Source organism: Dermacentor silvarum, chromosome 3 (genome assembly GCF_013339745.2).
Source record: "Dermacentor silvarum isolate Dsil-2018 chromosome 3, BIME_Dsil_1.4, whole genome shotgun sequence".
NCBI classification, from domain to species: Eukaryota; Metazoa; Arthropoda; class Arachnida; order Ixodida; family Ixodidae; genus Dermacentor; species Dermacentor silvarum.
The window spans coordinates 117,033,531-117,057,487 of record NC_051156.1 but is presented as its reverse complement, the minus strand read 5'-3'; the positions used below and the strand labels follow the sequence as shown (position 1 = coordinate 117,057,487).

Below are 23,957 nucleotides of genomic sequence, written 5' to 3'. Positions count from 1 at the left end.
TGCCTAAATAGTATTATTAAAACCAAATATTTTCCTCCTCGCTCATGATCCTTATTAAGAACGGTGCTCCATCACCATTATCATCAGGATTGTAGATGAGAAAGAAAAAGATTTGTACAAAAAGAATCCTTGCTATAACAACAGGCCAAATTATATTTTTCCGTGCTTGAATCCTCCCCAACCTAAACAAAAATCAGACATTCCGTGTAATTCTCTTCTAACTAGAAGATGTGATAGCAAAGGCCAGGAAATACCTATTTTGTACTGCCGGGCCTCCTGTTCCGCGCATTCATAGCATGAAGAAAATTTCAATGTGAACATGGGCACCAGTCTGAGCTTCTAACTATGGCTGTTAATCTGTGATTGTTGCGTAATTGACTCTGCTGTACTGAAGACAGCCATTCGTGCCGCTAATACAGGAAAAGGCATCTGGTTCAGTTAGGCTCATTTCGCCACCGTACTGCCAAGAGCAATGTTCACTTGAAAGAAGCCCAGGGCCAAGAGCTTTAGGACTACGTTTCTGCATGCTTGGGCACTGTGATGTGTGGTGCGCGACACGGTGCAGTGGTGCGCGACGGGGGTGCGCGACGGTGATATTTGTAGTGTGCGACAAGGTGCGGTGGTTGGAGACAAGGAGCAGACGACAAGGAGAGCGCGCGCCGAGGCGAATTTGGAAAACGACGACGCCGAAGACCGCCCGGCGCGTGAACACGCGGCACAAAGAAACAAAGAAACAAACGAAGCGCCATCCAATTGGAAAGAACCACGGCGCTCACGGGGGCCAATGACCGATGCCCACGGAGCCCGAAGGTGACCAATCCGAAAGGGACACACGGGCCAGAGGGAAGAAAAACGAGGCAGTGACCGAAGAGAAGGGGGAGTTCCAGAAGCGGCGCCGGGCGAAGGACGACCACCGGACCGGGAGCTGAAGACAGGCCGTCGGGTTCCGGACCCGAGCCTCCACGACTTCACCTGGCCGGGGCCTCCTGCCAGCCAGTTCCCAGACGTCGCCACTCCACCCGACCACGGATGGCTGCCCGAGGTCGGTGAACTCGTGAGCCCGCAGGCAGAACGCAAACAGTTGGGCCACGGGCCTGAGTTTGCACCGAGCTGCGTGGCCACAACGCCGCCTCCAACTAACTGTCCGGGCCGCCACGCCGCCAGCGTGCCTTCTACAAGCCAGCGCTGCTACGCTCGGGTTTCCTGCCCATCGCTCAGCGACGCCAAAACGTTGGTGAGACGAACGCCGCCTTCTTTCGTCGCCTTGCCGCCACCCTTCCACATCGAACTGTTACGCGCGCTATCATCTATGCCAAGCCCTAGCTCTGTGTGGTGTTTAACTTGGATTTTTTTTCTTGTGTCCTCCTTTCTATTTATTACTTCTGCTTTTCCTTAATTTCTCCTACTTTCCATCTTAACGTGTATATTAAATGTCTTGTTCTGCTCTTTAAAACCAACGGCTTCGTCCTTTGATTCGGTCCTCTGAGGCTCTGCCTCAGAGACCTGCCTTCAAACAAGAACCTGCACATCACAGGCACCACTGAATGGACCACTATATCGCATACTTCGACAATTGGCAAAGGGTTGACATGCTGCTCTGCAAAATATGTATTGAGGTCCTATAGTTCTTGTCGAGAATTGATCCCCTCAATCAAAGTGGGAATGTTTTTACAGCATAAGCTGTTATGGCCTTACTGCAATAGCCGTTTCAGTTGGCAATGTTGCGCGCTGCAGCAGCCGGTGTCCGTCGTAGCTATCACCAGGCTCCTACCCAATTATGGGAGATTTACGAAGTAATTATTGAAACGTGCAAACATGGCACTGCAGTTACGTTCTATTCGACTGGGTGTCCCGACATGTAGCAGTTTCATGTACGTAGTTGGACATGGTTAACTCAAGTAGGCTAGGTGACTAGTTGTCACCACTATGTTTCAAAAGGGATGCCAATAAATCATCATCATCATTATCATCACCGCCATCATCAACCGCGTCGTATCGTGCCGTCGTTCAAGGCAGGTTACATGTGCGCCACGTAAGTCTCGATACTTGTGTATCAGTGCACGTTATGCACGGTTCCTACCCCTTGCAAGGTAGGAACCGCTGCTGTACAAGCGAATCTAGAGCTGTGCGCGCGGCTGCAACCAGGCAACGTTGGCCACATCGCACCGCTGTGCAGACAGCAGCACAAGGTGTAGCTAGCCATCATTGCCTGGCGGAAAGTTCAAATTGTTGTCGTGAAAGACCCATTCGTGGGTGCTGCCGAAAATGAAGCTCCTATGGAGCCGCTCCTCCAACTTACCCTGTGAGTCTGCTGCGTGTGCGTGTGACTTTTTCACTAACGCGAGCTGAAAGCTCCAGTCGCTGTCACAGTGGTTCGGACAGTAGTGATCGGAGTGCAAAAGGCTTTATTTTAAAGCTACAGCCTACATGCACGTTTTTTTTTAATTTTCGTTTCATTTTCTGGAAGGCACCATAACGGGGTATTACACAAAAACTGGATTGGAGATATATAAAAAATTGTCAATTGGTTTTAACGTGAAATATGATTTCTTACATTTGCTGTGAAGGATAATGGGCTAGTTGTGGGAGCGATATAGTGCAACAATCCGGTCCATTATTAGGCTGGTCTGGGAAAAAAGCAGCAGAGATTGTTTCTGTTTGGCCATGTGGACGAGCAACTTGAAATGCATAACTAGTGCAATGAGATATCAAGAGGGCAAGGACTATGTAGGGCTCGCGATTGAGTGTAGAATGAGATAAGTTATTGGCAAGGGATAAGGTGGCAATACGACCGCGAGAAGACAGTGGAGATAAACTGCATCGTGCTTTTAGGGGGGAAACGCTGACGTTATAGGAATATAAAGAATGAATGAACCATGCTACTCACTTTTGAACTGACTGAAGATCATTAGTGAGAACAATTTCGGAGTTATTCCACACATGGGACCCGTATTCAAATTTTTATCGGACTAATGATTATGAGCTGGAAGTTTCATATATTGTGCTTTGCGTAGATAACGCTTAATGAAGCTCAACGTTTCGTTAGCTGCTGAGATGATGTTAGCTACATGAACGTTCCAACTTAGATGATTAGATTAGGTAACCCCAGGAAATTTTCAAGAGGATACCGGTTCAAGTTTTGGTGATGTTGTTAGGGAAGGAGAGTGGGTTACAGCGGTGACTCAAGGATACAACATTACATTTAGTGCAGTTCAATGCTATTGCTCATCATGACAATATTTCTGGATGCGGTGGAGCTCTTCATTAGAGACAATTTGGTTTGACGGGTTACTAATGGTCCTGCAAACAACAAAGTCCTCAGCAAACATGCACATATAAGAAACATTTAGGACAGGCTGTTAACGTACATTAAGAATTAGCAGGGGCCCAGACCACAACTTCTCAACGTACACCAGATGATGCCCAAATGGATGTAGACAAATGGGTAAATGGAAACACCTACTGGGAACCATAAGTGAAAGACTTGTTGATCCAAGCAAATATTTAGTGCATAGGTTTATGCAGGACAATTATGACATTAGGCGCGCATGCACTACTCTGTCAAAAGCCTCGGCGGAGTCAAGAACAAGTCAATGGTGGGAATTCTGCTACAATTTTTCTAATCTGCTACATTCCGTTTAAGCTGCTTCATTCATGCGACAAACGAGAGAAACTGCTCCAAAGCTGCTCCAAGACGAGCCGTGCCACGCGATCTCGGAGGCCACTGCAACGTGGAGTTGTGGTCAATGCCAGGTGGCGGTTGCCACCACCCTAAGCAAAGAGTTCCATCTTGTCTCCTGCCATTCATAAAGCTAAATTACCTAAAAGGTCACTGTGCTAATCCAATCCAGTGAATGTTCGCGGTCTGCCATTAGGAAACTCTATGCGCCATATTCGCTAGTTTCACGCAGTTTGGTATGCAGTTTTGTCATGCCTAGTAACGCGTGCATTACCCGTTCCGCGTTATTGGTGTGTCTAGCATTTCCACTTTGTACGAGTGGTGTGGCTTTGATGGGAGAAGTTTTCCTCGACCGACGGCGCGGACTTCACGGCTGGCTGTGTCATGGCGCTCGCCAAAGTGAAACTTACCCCATTTCATATTATTAGTTGCTTTATTGTGTTGTATTTATCTGTGTTTGCTCGAAACGCAGCACATTTCTAGCTGCTATTTCGTAGCTAAAAAAGTTAGGCCTAAAATAACATTGCACAAATGGCCCTCCTGCATACCCAGTGACTGTATTGCTGTCAGTTTTTTTTTGTGTGTGCCTTTGGATGGCTCGCGTTACTGCTAAGGATGAACAGCATTTTCTTTTTTGAGCGTGCAGGTTGACTCAGTGCAGCCACGTGATGGTTGTAATTTGTTCGTGAGTGGTCGCGTACACGGATTATCTTTCTCATAAATGTTTGCAATGATGTGTGCCGGTACTCTGGAACCATTTTTGACGTGCAGGAATAGTGTATGGCCCGCAATCATTCAGAATCATCATTTTTGATTGCTACAAAATCTGCTCCAAATTGTCATTTTTGTGGCTACAAAACCTGCTCTAAAACAATCTTGGCCAATCCCATCACTGACAATGGCATTATTTGGGGTGTCAACGTCCGGGTTAACATGAGGATCGTGGATGAACATGTCCAAACGTGTCTCGGACAGGACACACCTATTAAACCCATACTGGTAATTACGAAAGAAATTGACAGATTTGAGATAGTTTATGACACGAGAATAAATGACGGGTTCACGAGCTTGCACAATAAACTGAATAAGGTGATAGGTTGGCAGTTTGACAGTTTTCACCAAATGTGAAGACCCTGTGCAGTCGCATTTATTGCGTCATTTTTGATCATTAAGGCGTGGTATTTCCACAAACCCACGCATTTTTGTTTGTGTTTCAGCGAATCCTCCCTGCCTCAGCATCCTAAATATGGCTCTCAGATGCAGAGTGGCTCAACTGAACGGCAGCGTTATGTGGACTTGGACACGTGCTGGGGTGTACCGGTAGCCACTGCCTGCATCACCTTCCTCTTGTGCATAACCTCATCCAGCTATGGGTACCTATACGTCCTGTTCATGGAAAAGCATCATGTTGGGCGCGAGCAAGCTGCCTGGCCGCAGAGCGCACTCGTCATCTCTGGCGGATGCGTGGGTACGAAAATCCACCAATGTTTTATCCTCAGTCTCGATGTTTGATTATGTGCTTACGTAAATATTTTGCTGAAAACTTACCTGATTATTCCATCGTATTTGACGAGGTATTGCGTTTCAAAGTCACACGTTGCACAATGAGTGGAACGTGTCGCAATAATTTTAGCCAGCTGGGCTTCTCCATTGAACCGGTTCCCTCTTTTTATGGCTAACGGTGGCTGGCATGAAAATGCTTCTGAATCGCTATGAACAGACGGCTCGTAATATTCCCACATTACACTACGGTTCTTTTTTGCCAGGTCACACCTTTGTTACTTCATGGCAATCTTATTTTGAATAGTGAAGGCGTTCTAGTTAAACCGTAAAAAGTACCGCCTGCCGCAAAAACTCGCTGAGCTATGACGTCACTGCGTTGCCTAGCAACCACCTCGCGGCGCGGCGTGTGCCTCGCCTCCTCTCCGTGCCGTGCACATGTTGCCGTCACATGAGACGTTAAGGAAGGGGAAGGAGAGCATGCGCGCGCAATGCTCGGGAGAGGGCAAGAGAAAGTGAGAGGAAGAAATTGTAGCAGCAACAACAAGGCAACGCACAGAGCTCCTGCCGACGCCGCCCACGTTTCCGCCGTTTCCCGCGTCCGCGCAGGGGAAACGAGGGCGGCGTAGGGAGCAGCTCGGCAGGTTTCGACCAGCCACGCCCTGGCAAGTGTGGCGGCGCAGCTTGGTCGTGACGTCACAGGGGAGATAAGGCTCGGAGCCGCCGCGATGGCGGCACAACTGTCGCGGACTCTGTCGCGAGTAAATGTAGCCTTGACATGGGAGGGCCAAAGAAGATCCGGATACCGGAAGAAGAAGCCGCTCATCTTGAAGCGCACTGCGCGGCCAAGTGAGCATCTGCGCTTCGGGTGCGAGCCTATTCGGAATACCGTGCCTAGCAGCACTTATCATTTCCTAGTAAAACTTAGCCAAACCTAGTAAAACCTGGAAGCAGCTAGGTCCATCACCAGCTTCGCTGCTTACTCCAGCCTGCAAGCTGCCCATTTTCTGAACCGGAATTCTGAAGCACTGCTTCGTTGGCCCACCTCGATCTGTCGTAATTCGAATTCCTTGTGGCATCTTGCTAAGGTCCGTAGCAAATCTGATGTCATGCAGCGTGAGTTCAATATTCTTCTCTACGAAATTCAGTTTATCGATGACCTTCCTCTTCGGGAGCAGTATGGCTGGGTAAATACTTTGGCCACGACAGCAGTTCGCATCTGTACTTTTAAAATTGCACGTAGTTGCACACCTTCAGGAATGAAATATGGAAAATAAGCAGATTACAGCGAGACATGTGTTTCTGCCAGTTTTCAATTTCAAAATGAAGAACCATCAACGCAATGCTAAGTCCACAATTTTTCGTTAAAATTTTGACAGCATTCTTCATAATATATCTTGCCACGGTGTCGCCATGTGGATCCTATAACTTGCCTTGATTTTTTTAAATATCGACATTCCGTGCAGATTTGCACGGAATCTGCACCTTTATTCTATGTCATTGGTTCTCAAATTGTCTCTCCGTTCCCCTTTTGAACCCAGCAGGGACTCTTCAACAAAGATGTTTTCAAAAAGTCGCAGTTTCGCCCGAAAGGCGAAGCATCAATTGCGATAGCAAATCAGTAGAGAGCTATACGTAGTAAGGATAGTAGTTTTATCGGCTGTATAAACTTCGACACATTCGCCTACTAACTGGATTAATAGGCATGGTGTCAGCGCGCACAAGCAAACACTCGATGATCCCACTTAACTACCGCAGACAACAGCTGTCAAAGCGCTTGCGTGAGCAAGCGCAGCAGCAGCAGCGAGCGAAGGTTCGTGGGGTCTATCGCTTTAACGGAAACTGAGCGGGGAAAGCGCAGCGCATACAAAGCTATGAGCCGTCCGCAGATGGATTTCAAGATACGGTGCGGCCGACCGTCCGCTCAAGTACAAGTGCGCAGTTCCCTTAAGAAAATATGAGATGAGTTTCACATGAAGGTTGATGACTTTTGACATTACAGCCAAATGAGTCTCTGATGTGTTTCTTCGGAAATATTCTGATGTATTCCTAATGCCATTCTAAAACATATTGGCCACCGTCGTTCTGATGCATACTTGATGAGTGTTTTTCTTGTGAGCATGAAATGTCTTCCTAATGCGTGCTCCAAAGCAGTTATCGTGTGACCGTGTCATGTCTTCCTAATGAGCCTCTACGGAGTTTATACATTAGATTGCTGGAATTCATAGAATTCCTAAAACAAAATTAGCCACCACGTGTGGCACCATTTTCTGATGTGTCCTTGGTGCTTGATATTGCTTGATATACATATACCAAGCTAAGGTGCAGCACTTTTTCCAACATCCAACATCTACGTGGGCCCGTACATATGCTGCACATCAGACATTTCTCAACAAAAAAAGTTGATAAAAACATTTATTGTGCATATACCATGCTTCCCCTAAGAAAGAAGGAGGTTAAATGTAAGGAAAACATAGTATCTGTCTGGTTATGGATGTGGTATTTTCCTTTCATTTAATCTACCTGCTAGTCTTTGAAGAGAGACTGTTTTTGAGGTGGAGGGTCGTCGTCTTGAAGTGAGTGCACGTGTACCCTGCATGGTGAAAGGACAGAAAATTAACAACACTTGGCAATGGACCACAGGAATACACACTGTATCACTTGCTGCGAAACGATTTGGAGATGTTAGTTGTGCGAAAAGTTTATGCGATGTCGGTTGACATAACGTCATTGAGGAACCGCTGTGTAGCCTTTGGGTGTAGCAGTAACTACATTATGCCCAAATTTCTCTTGGCTGTACAAACATGCAACATGGATCAGCTGTGGGTGTACGTGTTGTGAACTACTTTGGCTGTATTCGTTTCCACTTGACAAAGAGCAGCAGTGTCTGTGGATTGCTAGCGGGAATTGGAAAATCTTCCTATCTGATCACTTGGTGTGGAAACAAGCATAGGAGTGCTGGTGTACGGGCAACCCAATGCAACCCCGAGACATTTAAGTGCCAGCCGTTATAGAATATTTGCATGAGCTACCGGCATAGTTCTCATGCATTTCAAGTCCACTATGTCATGCCTATGTTGGCCTATGTCACACCTATGTTGGTGCTCTCCCAGGCACATGTTGAGGCACCGGGCAGTCTGCCCCCTGCAAATCTGACCAAATATACACATGATCAAAGGAATAGACCACACAATCCCTAACAGATACAAGACAAGTTTGGTGGTATCTTTAACTAAGCAAGCCTCCCTTGCCTGGGTGTCTTTCTCAATTCGCTTGTGGACTGCTATGCCCATATATAACCAGAAAGAAATAATGTAGACAAGATATGAACGACAGTCCGTAAGTTAATTCTGAAAGGTGAGCAGGTAAGCGAGGCTTGCTTGGTTACCACTAAATTTGTCCAGTGTGTGTCCGAGGCAGTGTATTGTACTCCTTTCACATGTCAAATGCATAGTGCAGACTGGCTGATGCCTAAATATGTACTTAAGATATCAACCATATTTGACTCAAAAGACCAGTATGCTCATTCGTCTTGGCCATGCATTGCAGCAATAGGGCTTCTGGCCAGATTACGGTCACCTCTTTTCACCTACAGTGGAAAATTGACACGTGAAATCAGGCATACCGCATAAATAAAAAGACGTGTGAGCCAGCCCCATTAGGGTGTGAGCAACCCATTAGTAATGGTCTCCCTTCTCTCACAGTGTGAATTTTGTCCTGAAGTTACCATGAACTGACCGGCAAACTCAAAAGGACGCTACAAATTTCACCTAGTGGACACGGCTGGTTCTCAGAAAATGCTCAAATACAGGGATGGGTATCCGTTGGCATACTGTACTAATAGTTGTCGCAAGTTCTCTCGACGTTGCTGCCATACTTCAGCTGTCACAAGGCTACACCTTCACATTTCATTTGAAGAAATTTAAGCTCATCATATGTGTAATTGCCAGTGGCAGTTAATCTGAGAACAAGACAAATTATTGTAAATAGCAATGTCAAAGTAACAATGGTAAGCAGAGGTAACCACGCTGCACACTTAGACCTTTGACATATTTGGCACACCACCGTTCGAATTCTAACATGCACAAAAACTGCACATGCGTGTGGCATAAACAAAGAAAAAATACAGAGATAGAGGCTACAGCATAAGGAACAGTTTCAAAGCAATAAAACCAAAATAAGAAGTGTAATATTCTGTGTGCAAAGCAAAAATAAAATTGAACTTGCAGCCAAGTGATTGACGCGAGAAAAAAATGCTAAACATCAGGACATGTTCGGTTTAGTTTTGTGTAGAACACGATAATGTGTGCATAATGTTATGAACACAAATAAGCAGCAAGCTGAATAAAGTTGCATAAATATTTAGCCTATTTAGTAAGCTGAGTTAAGAAATATGTCGATAAGCTTATACACAAATCATACCAAGATCGTACTTTCTGGTACACGTACACTTCATACATACCTGACATGACATCCAGATTACACGCCGTGCTGCTGTAGCCATGGCTGCGGGATCCCTGCATTTCCCTGCCATTATGTGGACACTGCTATAGGGTCACGGTCTCACCACTGGAAAATGAGTTCAGTGTTAACGTATAGCATTGATTGGCACAATAAAACTGTCATATTGTGAACACGTGTAAGGTGCACATAAATACAGTCACGAAAACATGTCTGCACTAGGGCAGGGTGGCAACGGAGCACAAGGTCGAGTCACTGAAGAATTCCATGATAATAGGGACCCCTTCATCAAAGTAACATCTTGAACACGCACGCAGCAGCTCATACAAGAAATGTTTGTTTACATACTAGAGTTTGCTTTCATGACTTAGTTTAAACAACTTTCCCCTGCCATGTTTAATTACGTCAAAGTTATGGCAACACCCCTTGTTTTGAAAAGAACGCTGCACTAGTAGCAAGCTGTGACTGCTTACATTTTCTCCTCAAGCTGCTCGTAAACCGAAAACCTGGTAAGCAGAGATTATTTACAACGTCGAAGAATTTATAACCGAAAAAACGTAATTGCAGTAAGAATCGGTGAAGAGACAGGTGAGTCGTTATTATGCAACTGCAGCAGAAAAGCGGAAGCGCACGCACAGGTGAACACGATTATTTCCGAACGTAATCTTTTTCATCGGAAGAAAACGCTTATCAGGATATTCAATTTCGCATCAAAGCAATAAATTTGCCCAACTAAATTCTGACAAACAGCGCGCAGCATGCACAAGCGCAGTTTTCACTGTTGTCGCAGAAGTTCTATTTCCTACGTTCGCAAGGCACGCTATGCACGCACGAGGAGCACGCACAACACACGTGTACTTGGCAAGCACGACTGCTTACCTTTTCAATGGTACGACGCTCTCCAAGTTGCCGGTGCTGCGTCGACGACATTACTCCCATCATAGATGTCGCTGCGTAGTGGACGAGCTGAGGCACGCTAACAACACACATTATTCGTCGTCCACCCAACTTTCCACGACAAGCAGACAAAGGCCACGGCATGAAAATCGTTGGTCCACATTTGCCTGGCGCGTCACGCACACAGCGAGTTTGCAGCGAGACACAAGGTATTTTCTGGCACTTTTGTGCACGCTAACTACGTACGGTTTCATTACAGCAAACATAAAAACACACGATCAAGCAACACATCGTTGCAGCACAGTTGCAGCTCGCACATACAACCGCCATCTTGAAGACTGAGGAAAAACGACAGCGCCACCTGCATACTTGTGAGGTTGCTGTGGCCTCCGTGACTGCCAACAATAATAACCAGTAAACTCATGTTTTGGGCCGTGTTACACCCAGCTACCTATATATGCTGCGAGGCAAAAGAAACCACCGAACAGTCCACATTTTACGCTATAGTTTGTCGTAGAAATTCTATGAGGTATTTTCAATTTTGGATTGCTTCCGCCGTCTGCAGCCAGTAAAAGCATGACCTTAGAGATCTGGTTATTTTATCCTTTGAAAGCCGTCGCTGGGGCGTGAGTTGAATGATTTTGACTGCCTGCGCCGTCCCTTCGTTTTAGATAACTTCCTGCTGTCGTTAACATCAGCTGTAGGCTCAGAAATTGGCGAAACAATCTCTGCAGTGTGTCTCGATCGTGGTTTTCGCATAAACCCCAGAATTGGTTGTAAATCAACATTTTTGCCAAACTATGTAACACTGCGATTTGCCTGTAAATTGTGCTCGATATGCTAGACTGATAATCTTTATTATTAGCCCCCTCCGACCCCCCCCCCCCAAAAAAAAAAATCGGAACCCTTTCACTATGTGCAGATCGAAGACCAGTGAGGCTGTTGGTTTTGCTTCATTATATTCAAAATTGTTTTCATTTGGTGGTTATGTTAAATGGTTGGAAAGACACAACACATAACTTCGTTGCATCGCCGCGCGCCGTATTCTGTACGTGCGAGAGAAAGCGAGTTTAGGCGACTAGATTCGCACCACCTTGCACCATCGGCCTCAGCACGTTAGGCCGCTACGCGTATCGGCTTCTCGTCGCTTTCGCATCCATTCACGCTGTTGAGTGCGCCATCACTCCTCGAAGGCGCGCTCTTCCTCTTCGGAGTGAGCGACACGGGTCTTACCCATACCCAGTCCAAGGGGCAACTGATGACGTCGCTAGGGAAATGGCTACCGTAAAAACCGGACTATAGGTCAAACCGAAATATAGGTCGACCCCCTAACTAACCAATTCTAAAAATGAAAAAAAAAATCTTTTTCAATGGTAAAAGTACCGAAACACAACCTTACCTTTAAACAAATGCGACTCAGCCGGTTGCACAATGGTGACAGTATTTATTTAAATGCTGCTCGGTGCCGTGATTATAAGGTGCTGACAAACACGCGGGTTGATGGTCACACGATACGAAGCCCACCTCAACTTGGCGGGTTGCCATGGGCTTCCACGTACTCAATCGCCTTTTTCTTGAAGACGACGGTGAATTGCCATCGGCTTCTGCTCATTTTGAAACAATATGTGAAAAAGCAGCTTGAATGCGATGCCGAAGGCGACTGTTTACTTCATCTGCCCATTGTTGCAAGACTTCCGTAGTTTTTCCGCCAATGTCCGGTATATAAGACGAGGCTCGACTTTTCGCAATGGTTTTTTGAAAAGAAGGTTCGACCTATATTCCGGTTTTTACGGTATCTCACGAGAGAATGAGACACAGCTACTGACGTTTCACTGACGTTTCAACACGCATCGTCATAGACTAGCGTTTTGGCAACAGCGTTCATCACTCCGGCGCATTGTTTTTGTCTCTCTGGGTCCCACGTGTGACAAGGGTAATTCAAGGGACGCGTTACAGGTTCCCGAGCCCACACAGGTATACGTCATTGCACTGGACCATTTTTGCACTACCTCCAGGATCGGTCCCACTTATCTTTTGTCAACATTTTGGAGACATTTTTTTCTAGATCCTAACCAAGGACAGCTTCGCTGCATAAAATAAAAAATAAGAAAAAAGAATTAAAAATAAAAGTCGGTTTCATACACAATTTTATGTCATGTGCTTTGACATTAGCAAAGACCAAAAAAAGCTGTCTACTCCTCTGATCAGAAATCCTAATATGCATTGCCATTTGAGTCTCTGATGTACTTGTGATGCTAAACAACATTAGACGATGCATTTCTGATGCCTGTCTGATGGCACATTAGAAATGCATAACGTCCTAATCAGAAACTCATGGTTCATTTTCATAAGGGTTGCGGGCAGAGTAGAAGACACACCTCCTCCCTCTTGCGTAGCCTTCCCGCTTTCCTCTTTTCGCGTGCGAGACTGAGTCGCCAGTTCCCCTTGCGCCTTTGGTGCCCAGGACGATGTCGCCCCATCCCTCCCTCCATCTCATTTCCCCACCGCCCTTTTGCGCGACGGTCGCGCTCGCTCTCCGCGGTGCATTCGCTCTCCGTGAAAGCGCGCGTCCCTCACGCGCTTTCACTCGCACGTACGGCGCGCTGACGATATTATCGCCCTTGGACGTTATACGGAACATCACGGCGACGACGACGGCGACGGCAGAAATCTGCTTGGAGTGCCCAGATAATTGCTATCGCAATAAAAATGTTTCTGTTTTCGAGATCATTCCAATGCACCACGATAGGAACCATCTTTAAACACTCCTGGTGATCTTCGCTGGCGTTGTCTAGCCACCAACAACGAAGTTCTTTCGCGAACTCTTCTTCGTATAACTCTCAATGGAAAAGTCTAGACTTTTACGAAGACCTCAATGGCTCAATGTCATGAGCTGCCCTAATAAAATGTCGGCAGACTTGAGCGAAAATTCCGGCCTGGACTTCAATTGCGTTGCAGCCGGAATTACTCCTCCGACTTGTCCCAAATACCTACATTTTCCACAAGTTCGGGGGAAGTTTCTCCGCCTGGGAGTAACAAGGTCAAACAGACAATATTCACCTATTTGCAGTGCATTAAAGCATTGCAATTCAGCAAAATAGATACTCTGGCGAGCGCGCTCCTTTAACCCTCATTGCGACTTCCTCCGCTGCCTCTGTATAGATTATTCGCCAGTTACACTCTGTCGCAAGTGGCTCGGCATCGCTTTTACAAGCGCCTACTCTTTTCGCATTGCCATCATAGGCAGTGCCTCGTTGAACATTGGTGATTGCAGCATGACCAAACATCACATCCATGTCGACTACCCTTTTTTTTCGATCACCAAAGGCAGTCTACATGCATCTTTAAGATGAGCGGACGAGAGAGCGTTCATGAAATAAGGTGGAACCATGGACTCGACCGTCATCGGCCCAGAAAGCTACCAGAGCCCTGCTGCACTTTTAAAAGACGTCTGTTTTCTGAGATCGTCTTTGATTGCAGTCAACGATGTCGTGTGGGCGAGCATCACTCATGAACCCTTTCCTTTTTCGCACTTTCTTATTATTGCGATAGCAATTATATGGACACTCAAAAGCAGATTTCTGCCGTCGGCGTCACCGTCGCCGTGAGGTTCCGTATGACGTCAATGGAGATGAAATCGTGGCCGCGCGCCGCCGAACGCTGTATGCGCGAGGGACGCGCTCTTTCACGGGGAGTGAACGCACGGCGGAGAACAAACGCGCGTTCTGCGCCGTGCTTCCTTAAAGGCTGCAGAAGTAGGCGTCTCTTTCCTGCTTTACAATCACCATATATGTAGAGCAAACGCACCTTCTTCCGATGCGCGAGAGGCCGTGGGGGAGGGGGGGGAAGGGGAGGGAAGGGAGGCGACGTTTAGCTGCGGCACCAAGTGCCTATTTATATCAGAGGCTCCGGCAACAGTCACCAACGCCGCACGCATTTTGAGCGAACGCGGGCAAAACGCCGACGGCGTCGACAACAGTTCTGCGCGTTGCCGGTGCTGCTGCATGTCCAAGTTTATACAGCTGATAAAGCTAATATCATTACTCCGTATAGCTCTCTACAAATTTGCTATCGCAATTGATGCTTCACCTTTCAGGTGAAACTGCGACAACTTTTTTTCTTTCCTATCCGCTTCCCTCTCCCCCAGGGCAGAGTTTGAAAGGAGGCATCAGATAGTTATTCTCGCTATCTATTTAATCCTTGGGGTGCAGCAAATGCAGAGGATATATGGGTAAAACGTTTGATTCCCATAGTGGCATTGTGTTCGAAGTGAGCGAAGTGGAGCCGCACTACGTTCATAAATGGGAAATGATATCGCACTTATCGCTCCACTTAGCTGATTAGACGTGTTAAATGCTGCATTAATTCAAACGAATGCGGCAGTGTCCCAAGTCTCACTGAAATAGTAAGTCGCGTGGTCAGTGCTTGTTAAAGCGGTTAAGTGTTCGATTATATCAAACCAGTTGTCAACAGGCGCATTGGTGCACAACGCCTCACGTGGTTTGATGGAGACTTTTGCAATCACAGAAAACTGAGCCTAGTTTAGGTGGCTCCTTAATCCAGGTTCAGCACCGCTTAACGAAAGCTCTGCTCCTTTACGCGTTGGCAGATAGTGTGTCGTGTTCTTGGTTTCAATTAGATTACCCGGTATATTGACTGCAGCTACGGCTAGTCGAACGCAATTTAGAATAAATCCTAAACTTGGTTCTTTAAAGTGTGCGTACACGAGGGTGCCACCCCTATTCGAGTCGCACCACCATAACGCTAAGTGAAGAAAGCTCCGGGATCTCAACAGCACAATATCGCAGCGGAATAACTGCCGTTCCCTTCCGGTGAAGTTGGCAGCAGTTCTGCTTATGGAGAAAGCAAAGATGTAACTTGGAAAATGCGCAAGGACAACAAGACGACGGCCTAGGCGCTGCATGGTAACGGGGAAGACTGCCACACTGAAATAGTAAAGTCGGTATCGAGCACTTCAGTGCTGTAATGGCAAAATAATGATGTTGTTTGGCTTCCCAAAGATTGATCCAGGGCTGTGATAGTAGAAAGCTATGTAATGAGTTTGACAACGTAAGGTCCTTTAGGTTGAAGTCGCTATAGGCGCGGAAGCTTCTTTGCTCTGTGTTCGCTGAAACACCCTGTATATTGAAAATAATGCTTTTTCAGGCCTTCTTGTCAGCGCCGTGCAAAAGAAGTTCTCCATCTACCACATCACCCTTGTCGGTGGAATCATGGCTTCTGCAGGCGTCGTGGCATCTAGCTTCGCACCAAATATTGTTTGGCTTTCTCTGACCTTTGGAGTGATACAAGGTACGAGTAGTAATGAGAGTGTCTTACTGTATCGTTCATAGGCCTTGATAGCACCTAACAAAAACAGGTCGGTGTACTTTGCGAATGGCTGTTGGATAAAGTGATGGTAGGGGCGTTCTTTTTCTTGGAGATCCCGTGGTAAGCCTAAGAAAATATTCGCATAATTTTCAGTATAGTGCTTTGGGGCCTTGTTTTACAGTCATGAATATTATATAGTGTACTACTTTCCTGTAATCTGCTGCAAGAAACTTACGTGACGCAAAATGTTACAATTAGAATTACTGAGCTGTTATGAGAAAAAATCGTAAATGCTTGTGCTTTTTTATTGCAAGCCAGACAAATAAAAATCCAATGAATTTCCCGAGATCAACAATACGAAGTAAATTAGGCTATTGATACACATATCATGAACACAAGACTGGCCTATATTCCTAATATACGAGTAACATTATTTGGTACGTATAAGGGATAAGAAAGATATTGTGATGTTGTTCAAACATATGGCGATGCGCATTGTGTGCTTTTATTTTTTAATTTTTAACACAAATTATTACATTATAAATAGGAAGGTAAAAATTCTGACTCGTACGCTGAGTATTCGCTGTACAACTTTCTCCATAAAAGATTTTTCAATGAAATTTATGCCTTGCTAGTTTGACTAGTACATATGCGCCTAAATATACAATTGTACAGAGTACAAAAAGATAGTGTGACCTGCTTCAGCAAGTGGCCAACAAGGTATCCTTGTCAATTCCTTCTATTAGGGCACCAGCATATTTTAGAACCTGGGCTAAAATTAGCTGAGATACCCTGTATGTAGGCGACGCGCAACGTGTGCAAGCTGTTCTCATTGCAGTATGAAGGCGATATCCTTTGTATCCAATCGTTCTCCACCAATCACCACCGTATGGAACCATCTGTAAGTTAGCAGCGTGTTCATTTGGGCTTGCAGAAGCACCAACAAGGCAACGTGCAGAGCAGCTGCCGACGCCGTCCACGTTTCCGCGCGTTCGCACCAAACACGCGCCGCCTCCGTGACTGCAGCCGGTGCCTCTGGCGGCGACTAGCAGGTTTCACCACAAAGCAGAACTGGACACTCGTCGAGCAGCGTCGAAAGTTTGTCTCTTTTCGCCTCGAAAGGTTTTAATATAAGTTCATGTTGTAGATTTGTGCTTACTTGTGTTTACGGAGCTGCTTCACGTGCAACACATGCACGCTACATCCACAATATTGGTGACCACGGACTTTCCAATCATTGCGACTAGGTGCTGACTACGGTGAGAATGGAATCTACCGGTGACACCAAACAAGCCTCCTACGACCCCGCAGCGTCCCAGGCAGTCAGTCTCGGCTTTCTTGCTCCGCCTTCTGGAATTCTGGCCAGCTGATCCCTCCCTCTGGCTAGCGCAAGTGAACAGCCAATCGTGACGACCCGGCTAACATCGCAGACTTTAAAATTTCACCAAGTTGTGTCTGCGCTTCCTCCAGAGATTGCCTCGGCAATCCGAGACCTCATTCTTACTCGGCCCGAGACCAACCCCTCTGACGTTTTGTCGGCTGAGCTCCTCAAGTGTGCTTTGTCGTCGGGAAAGAAACGACTCCAGAACATACTCTCCGCTGAAGAACTAGGCGACCGCAGGCCGTCACAGCTTTTGCGCCGTGTTCAGCAACTACTCGGTGATAAGGCTGCCTCATTCGATCAGTAAGACTTACTCCGAGAGCTGTTCTTGCAGCGTCTGCCTTCCACTGTCCACGTTGTGCTCGTCGCTGCAAGCTGGTTTATCTCTGGCGAATCTGGCGCAACTTGCCGACTCCATGATGGACGTCGCCTCCCCACCCATTTCTTCGATCGCGACGGCATCCGCAATAAAATGAGGCCTCTCGTCTCTCGGCACCGGATCTGCAGGCACTTCGTGACGACTTTCGAAGCCAGATGAACCACCTATCCGCGCAGATTGCCACCCTATCTGCACGGTCTCAATCCCCGTCACACCGCCCCTCATCGTCACGCCGACATTCCTCATCATGATCGCCGCGTCCCGTTGAATGCTGGTATCACCGCACCTTCGGCGCAGCCGTGAGAAAGTGCGCGTCTTCCTGCAATTTCTCGGGAAACTCTCCGGCTCAGTCCTAGGAGCGGCGAGCGGTGGTGTTCTACAAGAAGCCGCCTAAGTAACTGCGTTGATTTCGCTTATTATTGCGATAGCAATTATATGGACACTCAAAAGCCGATTTCTGCCGTCGCCGTCGCCGTCGCCGTGAGGTTCCGTATGACGTCAGTGGAGATGAAATCGTCGCCGCGCGCCGAACGCTGTATGTGCGAGTGAAAGGGCGCGAGGGGCGCGCGCTTTCACGGGGAGTGAACGCACGGCGGAGAACAAACGCGCGTTCTGCGCCGTGCTCGCTTAAGGGCTGCAGAAGTAGGCGTCCCTTTCCTCCTTTACAATCACCATATATGTAGAGCAAACGCGCCTTCTTCCGACGTGCGAGAGGCCGTGGGGGAGGGGGGGAGGGGGAGGGAAGGGAGGCGACGTTTAGCTGCCGCACCAAGTGCCTATTATTGCGATAGCAATTATATGGACACTCAAAAGCAGATTTCTGCCGTCGGCGTCGCCGTCGCCGTCGGCGTCGCCGTCGCCGTCGCCGTCGCCGTGAGGTTCCGTATGACGTCAATGGAGATGAAATCGTGGCCGCGCGCCGAACGCTGTATGTGCGAGTGAAAGGGCGCGAGGGACGCGCTCTTTCACGGGGAGTGAACGCACGGCGGAGAACAAACGCGCGTTCTGCGCCGTGCTTCCTTAAGGGCTGCAGAAGTAGGCGTCTCTTTCCTCCTTTACAATCACCATATATGTAGAGCAAACGCGCCTTCTTCCGATGCGCGAGAGGCCGTGGGGGAGGGGGGGGAAGGGGGAGGGAAGGGAGGCGACGTTTAGCTGCGGCACCAAGTGCCTATTTATATCAGAGGCTCCGGCAAGTCACCAACGCCGCACGCATTTTGAGCGAACGCGGGCAAAATGCCGACGGCGTCGACAACAGTTCGGCGCGTTGCCGGTGCTGCTGCATGTCCAAGTTTATACAGCTGATAAAGCTAATATCATTACTCCGTATATCTCTCTACAAATTTGCTATCGCAATTGATGCTTCACCTTTCAGGTGAAACTGCGACGAAGGGGGATGGAAGGGAGGCGACGTTTAGCTGCCGCACCAAGTGCCTATTTATATCAGAGGCTCCGGCAACAGTCACCGACGCCACACGCATTTTGAGCGAACGCAGGCAAAACGCCGACGGCGTCGACAACAGTTCTGCGTGTTGCCGGTGCTGCTGCATGTCCAAGTTTATACAGCTGATAAAGCTAATATCATTACTCCGTATAGCTCTCTACAAATTTGCTATCGCAATTGATGCTTCGCCTTTCAGGTGAAACTGCGACAACTTTTTTGACACGCGTGTCTTCCAGAGACGCCAGCCACACGCGCCCAGTTGTCTAGGTGGGGTTGGCTCAGCGTAGCTGTAAAACTACAAAGCAAGCAGTAGACGCACCCTAACGCTCCCCTCAAACAGCTCCGTAGCGGAGCGTGGGCAGTGCTCTTCGTTTCGCTGCCGATGTGAGCGTTGTGCGCAGGCGCATTAGCGTTCCCGCTAGCGGAACCTTCAGCATCTGTGCACAAATCGTTAGGATACGTCGCTCTGAGGGGAGTGGACCGGGAACGCTCTGCTAAAACTGTCTATTAACGCGATAGCGTTAAGGGGCCCGAGTCGCAGAAAATGCGGCGTCGGCAACCGGCGTTGGCGTGCGATGTCGGTGGGTGGCGGAGAAAATCATTCCCAACCCCGCGCGCCCTCCTAATATATTTAGGTACATGTATATGCCATGCCTACTTATATGACATACGGTATACGCGGGTTATATTGCCACACCATTATATGATTAATGTTGCTCATACCTTGTCTTACATTCTTGGCTAAGCTATTCTTCAGAATTTTGAGAATGACAATCCACAAATAAATGTCATGAAACAAAACGCCCACAGCGCATGCCGTTTATGTTAAATCTTCTCAGACTGAAATATTCAAAGTACGAAACAAAAACAGAAACCGGAAAATTATGCAATTTTTTGGTGCGGCTGTGCAATATCTCCGGGATCGCCCCACGCAAGAGGCCGTGTTTCTAGCAGAAAGCTCACCTTCGTGCATAGCGTTCGCCGCCAGTGCTTCCCGGTAACCATTACGGTTGCTTAAGCTGCAGTTGTCGGGAAGCGTGCGAAGCAGTCAGGGATCTTTCAATGCTATCGCGTTCCACTCTTAAAAGCGAAGCTTAAGCGTCCTCCAATTTTTCTCAGCTTTCGACAACGCTTCTGGGCTCCGTTTGCTCGTTGAAACGGGTACTGAAGTTAGCCTTGAGCCAACCTCGCCTGCATTTCCGAAGAATCGTCGGTGTGCAGTTATGCTGCACGCGCCAACAAAACAAACATCTCGACTTATGGTGAACGCGCACTGACATTGAACATTGGACTCCGGCGTTTGTTCCGATGAATTTTCCTCGCAGTGGTCGTGGCTTACCCGATTCTTGGTGCAGACTTTCTTCGTTGGTTTGACTAAAGTCCCTAGATTTTCTGTTCTTTTTTAAGTAGTGACATCTACCTCCGTCCGCTGCCATGTTCTTCCTAACCTCCTGAAGCGGCGTATCTGCGTAGATAGCCTGCGACCGTCAACGGCCGCTGCTGCACCACACAAGTTATATATAAGTTTCAGCCATGGGGCCAGACAATCAAATACGAACTTAAAAGCGGTTTAGTACTGCTTTGTTGAGGCCGAACGCAAAGTTTGTCTTTGTGGCGGCGGCTGCCGCGTTGTATTGCGGTCGCGCAATACGACGCCTGCGCATTTCTATCTGCGGTCGCGTAGACCTCAGAAACTCCTTCGCACAAGGAAAAGACAAAAAGATAAACGCGCACAGAAACATAATGCGTCATCATTATGCCCTCAAGTTTGCTCGCAGCAGCATGCAAGTGACTGCGGGGGAACAGCGTTAGGAAGAACATGGCCGCAGAAATGAGCGCCGACCAATGAGATTCGTCGGTGGTGCTTCAAAGCTTGTCCCTACTTAAAGAAAGCAAAAAATATCTAGGGACAAAGAAAGCAAAAAAAAAATATCTAGAGACTTTAGGTTTCACCTGCTTGTGGACATGGCCCACAAGCGTTCTGTCGATTCTACGACATACCTAATGGTGCAAGGTATAGCGTCCACAGCCGGCGTCAGCACTGTTACCAACAAACCACGTTCATCGGCCCATGAGTAATTATTCGACAAATTCCCAAACTTGCTTCGCCCCTCCAATTTCATGCGTCCTGTCAAGCACGATGCCACCCACCATATTATCCCCACCGGACCACCTATCCACAGTCGTTCACGACGCATCGCGCCCGATAGACTCAAGATTGCCAGAGCCGAATTTGACCATATGCTTGAGATTGGCATTTGCGACCATCATCAACTCCTTGGGCATTTCAGGTGCACATGGTGTCCAAGAAGTCCCCAGGTGACTGGCGGCCGTGCTAACTACCGCGCCTTGAACAACGCCACCATTCCCGGTCGCTACCCCTTGCCTAACATCCCGGATTTCACAGCACCACTGCATGGAGCAACTATCTTTTGAAAGATAGACCTCGTGAAGGCGCATCATCAGATATTTGTCGAATCCTTGGACATTCACAAGACCGCTGTCATAACGTCTTTTGGTCTCTTTGAATACCTGCGGATGCTGTTTGGTCTGCGAAAAGCCGCTCAATGTTTCCAGCGTTTCGTGGACACACTCACCCGAGGTCTTCCGTTCTGCTTTGCATACATCGATGATGTCCTCATCTTCAGCCGCGATACAGAAGACCACCTTTCACATCCTCGACAGCTTTTTCAACGCCTTTTCCAATCGTCGACAAAGCCAAGAGTACGTTCGGCGTGCCTAATCTTGACTTTCTTAAACACCACGTTGATCGTCATGGCATCCGGCCGCACCCTATACAAGTCATTCGTGACTTTCCTCAGCCCACTTGCGTACATAAACTACGCGAGTTTCTTGGACTGACAACTTTCTGTCGGCGTTTCATCCCCCGCTGTGCTGATATGATTCATCCACTTACTGATCTACTCTAGGGAACCAAGAAGAACTCAACTACGATTACATGGTCTGAGAGTATGTCCAGCTATTTCGAGGCTATTAAGACACAGCTCGCAAACGTCACCCTCCTTGTTCACCGAATACATGACGCTCCACTCTGTCTCATGACAGATGCGTAAGACGTGGTATAGTTAGAGCCAGATTTAGCAGTGCGTTGACGGTTCGTGGCAACCGCTAGTGTTCTTTTCATGCAATCACTCCTCCACCGAAAGCAATTACAGCATTTTCGGCCGTGAGCTCATCGCTGCGCACATGACTGTGCGTCACTTCAGACATTTACTCGAAGCTCGAAGTTTCTCCGTCGCTACCGACCACAAGCCGTTCACGTTTGCCATCAAATCTGAGAGCAGCAAGTTTTCATCCCGTGAAAGCCGTCGGCTCGCGTATATCGCGTAATTGATTACTGATATCCGGCACGTGCAAGGATCCGCAAACGCTGCCGCCGATTTGCTCTCTTGACTAACACTGTCGGTATCTTCCGCCGCATCGCCAACAACTGTCGATTTCAGTGCCCTCGCTGCAGCGCAAGCACAAGACGCAAAAATCCCCTTGACTGGAACGCTCACGGTTCGTGAAGTTACCCTTCCGTCCTCCACTGTTACCATTCTCGGCGACATGTCAACTAGAAACCCCAGACCTCTTGTTCCCAGTGGTTTCCGTCGCCCTGTTTTCGACTCTCTGCACGGCCTCTCCCATCCTGGCATCCGCGCCACGCATCACCTTATCACCCAGCGTTTTGCCTGGCCGGGCATCAACAAGGACATTCGTGGGTGGGCTCGCAGTTGTCTGAATTGCCAGCAAACCAAGGTCATTCGTCACACCTTGTCTCCGTACGGTTCTTTCCCACCACCTTCGGGGCGTTTTCACACGGTCCCTATTCATGTTCTAGAACCATGGCCTCCATCAAATCGAAACACCTGCCTCCTGACGTGCTTTGACCGTTTTACTCGGTGGCCAGAAGCGTTTCTCATTCCCGACATCAAAAGTGAAACCATCGCTAAAGCTTTCCTTTCGGGATGGGTGTCACGTTTCAACGTTCCTTCTACCATCACCACCGATCGAGGTCGACAGTTCGAGCCTTCCCTTTTCAAAAAGCTCATGGCCTTGCTAGGAACTTCGCAGATTCTCACCACAGCATACCACGCCATCGCAAATGGCATGGTCGAATGTTTCCACCGGGCACTGAAGGCATCCTTGATGGCGCAACCCGACACTGTAAACTGGACAGTTTCCCTGCCTCTTGTTTTGCTGCTAAAGCTGTTGCCTGTGCACGGGCATACGAGGGTAGTAAAAAAATTATCGATTAATATCTAAGTCAATGCGAAACATTTCTTCCCTGCACGTGGCACACAGCCCGAATGTACTCGTGTCCTTCCGTGGATACGCTCGCTCGAGGACAGCCACATGCGCAGGCCGAGACACCCTGACGACTTACGGCCGGAACAAGAGCTGGTCGCGGATGTTTTTGTATCCGAAAAAGTGTCTTTTTGAGTACGCGTCTGCATCTCAAAAGTGTGGGTACTTCTGTCGGCACTACTTGGACAGGGCGTCCTGTTCAGCGGCCGTTCTAATCAAAGCGCGCCGTGTGTCACGCAAGCCAGCGAAAGAAGCACGCTGCCTTCAGCCGAGGGGGAGAGCGCATACGCTTGAAACCACCGACGCGACCAACGGAGTCTAAGCGTCTAGAAGCATCAACGAGGCGACGGTAACCAGAGAGAGAGAACGCCGAGACACCTTGTCACCCGGCGAGTCGAGATAGAGATTACTACAGCGTGAGTGTGCGCCAACAGGATGACTCACCAACCCTGCTCGACGATGCTGCGACACCGGCAGCCGAAAATGCAAGAAAATACGGAGATTCCCAGGCTTTGTTCGTGCTACGGGATCACGACTCCGATAGGAAGATTAGAGAATGCCCGTGAAAGCTATAAAA

The 23,957-nt window shown here is 48.0% G+C and overlaps 1 protein-coding gene and 1 long non-coding RNA gene across 3 annotated transcripts in view; one reads left to right on the top strand and one right to left on the bottom strand.

Annotated features, from left to right (window-relative positions):
* LOC125939692 (monocarboxylate transporter 9-like) overlaps positions 1-23,957 on the top strand; it is a 64,137-nt gene that overhangs the window by 13,814 nt on the left and 26,366 nt on the right. The window contains exons 2-3 of one of the 2 annotated variants that reach the window (XM_037710019.2): positions 4,897-5,147; positions 15,704-15,847. In XM_037710019.2, the coding sequence (XP_037565947.1) occupies positions 4,897-5,147; positions 15,704-15,847 (395 nt within the window). The remainder of the gene's footprint in view (positions 1-4,896; positions 5,148-15,703; positions 15,848-23,957) is intronic. The other variant, XM_037710021.2, reaches the window with a different exon arrangement.
* Positions 7,648-10,650, bottom strand: LOC119445735 (uncharacterized). Its single transcript, XR_005190664.2, has 3 exons — positions 10,520-10,650; positions 9,642-9,748; positions 7,648-7,772 (listed from the first exon to the last, which is right to left on the bottom strand). It is a non-coding gene; the product is annotated as an uncharacterized LOC119445735 (long non-coding RNA).